The sequence below is a fragment of the Rhinoraja longicauda genome, chromosome 19 (assembly GCF_053455715.1).
Source record: "Rhinoraja longicauda isolate Sanriku21f chromosome 19, sRhiLon1.1, whole genome shotgun sequence".
Classification (NCBI taxonomy): Eukaryota; Metazoa; Chordata; class Chondrichthyes; order Rajiformes; family Arhynchobatidae; genus Rhinoraja; species Rhinoraja longicauda.
In genome coordinates this window covers 30,206,811-30,209,221 of record NC_135971.1, presented here as the reverse complement: position 1 = coordinate 30,209,221, position 2,411 = coordinate 30,206,811, and the positions used below count along the sequence as shown (strand labels likewise).

Below are 2,411 nucleotides of genomic sequence, written 5' to 3'. Positions count from 1 at the left end.
GGGAGCTCTAGTTAACCCCCCCACCTCCCCCCCCCCCCAAAAAAAACCTATGCTGCTTTGTTGCTAGAATTTATTTTTTAATTTCTTCTACTGTGCAGACAGCGGGTTCGATTGGTGCAAAATAAATGGAGCTGGTGTGAACGGGTAATAAATGATCGGCAGGCCTAGGTGGGGCGGGGTCTGTTTTCATGCTGTATCAATCAATCAATGAATCAAGCAATCAATAAATCAATCAATCAATCAATTAAACGCAAGGCGTTGCAGGAAAAGCAAGGCAGTCGTTGAGAGCAATGCTTTGACGGCAACGCAAGGGACCGCATTGACGGTGACGCATTAAACGCAAGGCAAGTCGTTGACGGATTGGCATTGAAGGCAAGACAAGGCAAGGCAAGGCTTTGAATGCAATTCATTGAAGTCATGGCAAGGCATTGATGGGAAGGAAAGGCAGGGCATTGTAGGTAGGGCAAGGCATTGAAAAGTCAATAAGACATTGAATGGTATTCCTTGAAGGCAAGGCAAGGCAAGGCATTGAAGGGAATGCAAGGCGTTGAACCAATCAATCGGTCACATAGGAAGACGAACATGAATAGCAAGAAGGTGCAAACCCCACACGAACAATTCCAGTAATCAGTATCGAAACTGGGAGGCTGGTGCCATCGGGAAGCACTGGCACTGCTGTCTATTTGCTTTGATGGAAACGGATGGTAAAAATTGCACGCTTTATTAAACAAATCCGGTCGGAAATGAAGGCTAACAGCGGTGTTATTTGGATGCAACATTTGCTTTCACATGCGCATCCTGAAATCAATCTGCCTTTGATACCGATAAATGTAAGGTTGACCATTCCTCTCAGCGTAGACATCTGAGCCGACCATCTCGACGAGAGATACAGAATAAATATTCGACTCACATTCGCACGAAGTGTCCAACTAACGTGCTCCTGGAACAATAAAAGATGATCATTTTAATTTCGTCTTTTCTACAGCTAGCCTGTTGGCAATCGTCATTCTCTCGCGGGGAAAGTGTGGCCTCTCCAAATGTATCACCCGCTACCTGGTATCCATGGCCGCAGCTGATTTAATGGTTCTGATCTTCGAGGTAATTCTCTCCGAGATGTCCGGTGCCTATTATCCTTATTCATTCCTCAACTTATCTCACATTTGTAAGCTGCGTATTTTCTTCAATAGTATTTCCATTGATTGCTCTGTCTGGCTAACGGTGGCTTTCACCTTCGATCGATTTATCACTATTTGTCATCAGACTTTACGAGCAAAATATTGCACTGAGAAAACTGCGGCTTTGGTGATAACAGTAACATGTATCTTAAGTATTGTTCAAAATATTCCAGTGTATATTTTCCTCGTACCCCTACACATAATTGACAACGTGGCTTGGTACTGTAGGTTATCACCAGTTGTCTACACCACATCGATAGGGGCAGCACTTTTGCTGATGGAAACCATTTTAATCCCAGTTGTACCAATTTTACTGATTATTCTCCTCAACGCCCTGACAATCAAACACATTATACACTCCAATAGAGTGAGGAGTGGTCTCCGACGCAACAACAAGGCCGAGTGCGGCGCAGATCAAGAGGTGGAAAACCGAAGGAAGTCCATCATTCTATTGCTGGCCATATCCGGTAGCTTCGTACTACTTTGGATGGTTACCTTCGTGTGTTACATGAGTGTAAACTTCCTAGACGTTAATCTTTTAGGGTCAGATTACAACGACCCATTTACCATTGCAGAACTGTCCGGATATATGCTGAGGGCTCTGAGTGCTTGCATCAACACGTTTATTTATGGGGTGTCCCAGAAAAAATTCAGGGAGGAATTTAAAAATGTGATTAAGAGCCCATTCGTTTTCTTGTCAAATTCAATAAAGTATCTTAAATAGCACGGAGAATCTGAAAATTCCTTTCGAAATTACGTATTCTTCTACATTGTGTTGTTGCATCTTACTCTCCGAGCGGCCGTTCCCATCATCCAGCCAATGGCGACCGTCAGGATGACCCTTTCGGTCAAGTTAACATACGCACACCCATTCAATGTATCCGAAGACAGTCACAAAATGCCGACGTAACTCATCGGGGCAGGCAACATCTTAGGAGAGAGGGAATTGGTGACGATTGGCGTCGAGACCCTGTTTGAATAAGGGTCTCGACCAGAAACGTCACCCATTTCTTCTCTCCAGAGATTCTGCCTGTGCCTCTGAGTTACTCCAGCTGTTTGTGTCTATCTTCCGTTTAAACCAGCATCTGCAGCTCCTTCCAACTCATTCAATGTATCCCTTTGAATTGCACTCAAATGACCACTGATGCTACAACAGCCCTGCGTCATCAGGGTCGGATCATAGAGGAAATATACTCTGTCAATAATAGAGTCGTTTGTGCGTGGAGAGGATCTGGT

General features: G+C 44.4%; 1 protein-coding gene across 1 annotated transcript; it reads left to right on the top strand.

Annotated features, from left to right (window-relative positions):
• The first annotated feature begins 1,062 nt into the window (after positions 1–1,062).
• LOC144602924 (uncharacterized) lies at positions 1,063–1,899 on the top strand. The gene has a single exon (XM_078416047.1). It carries the CDS (start codon positions 1,063–1,065, stop codon positions 1,897–1,899), a length of 837 nt encoding a protein of 278 aa, XP_078272173.1.
• Positions 1,900–2,411: the final 512 nt, after the last annotated feature.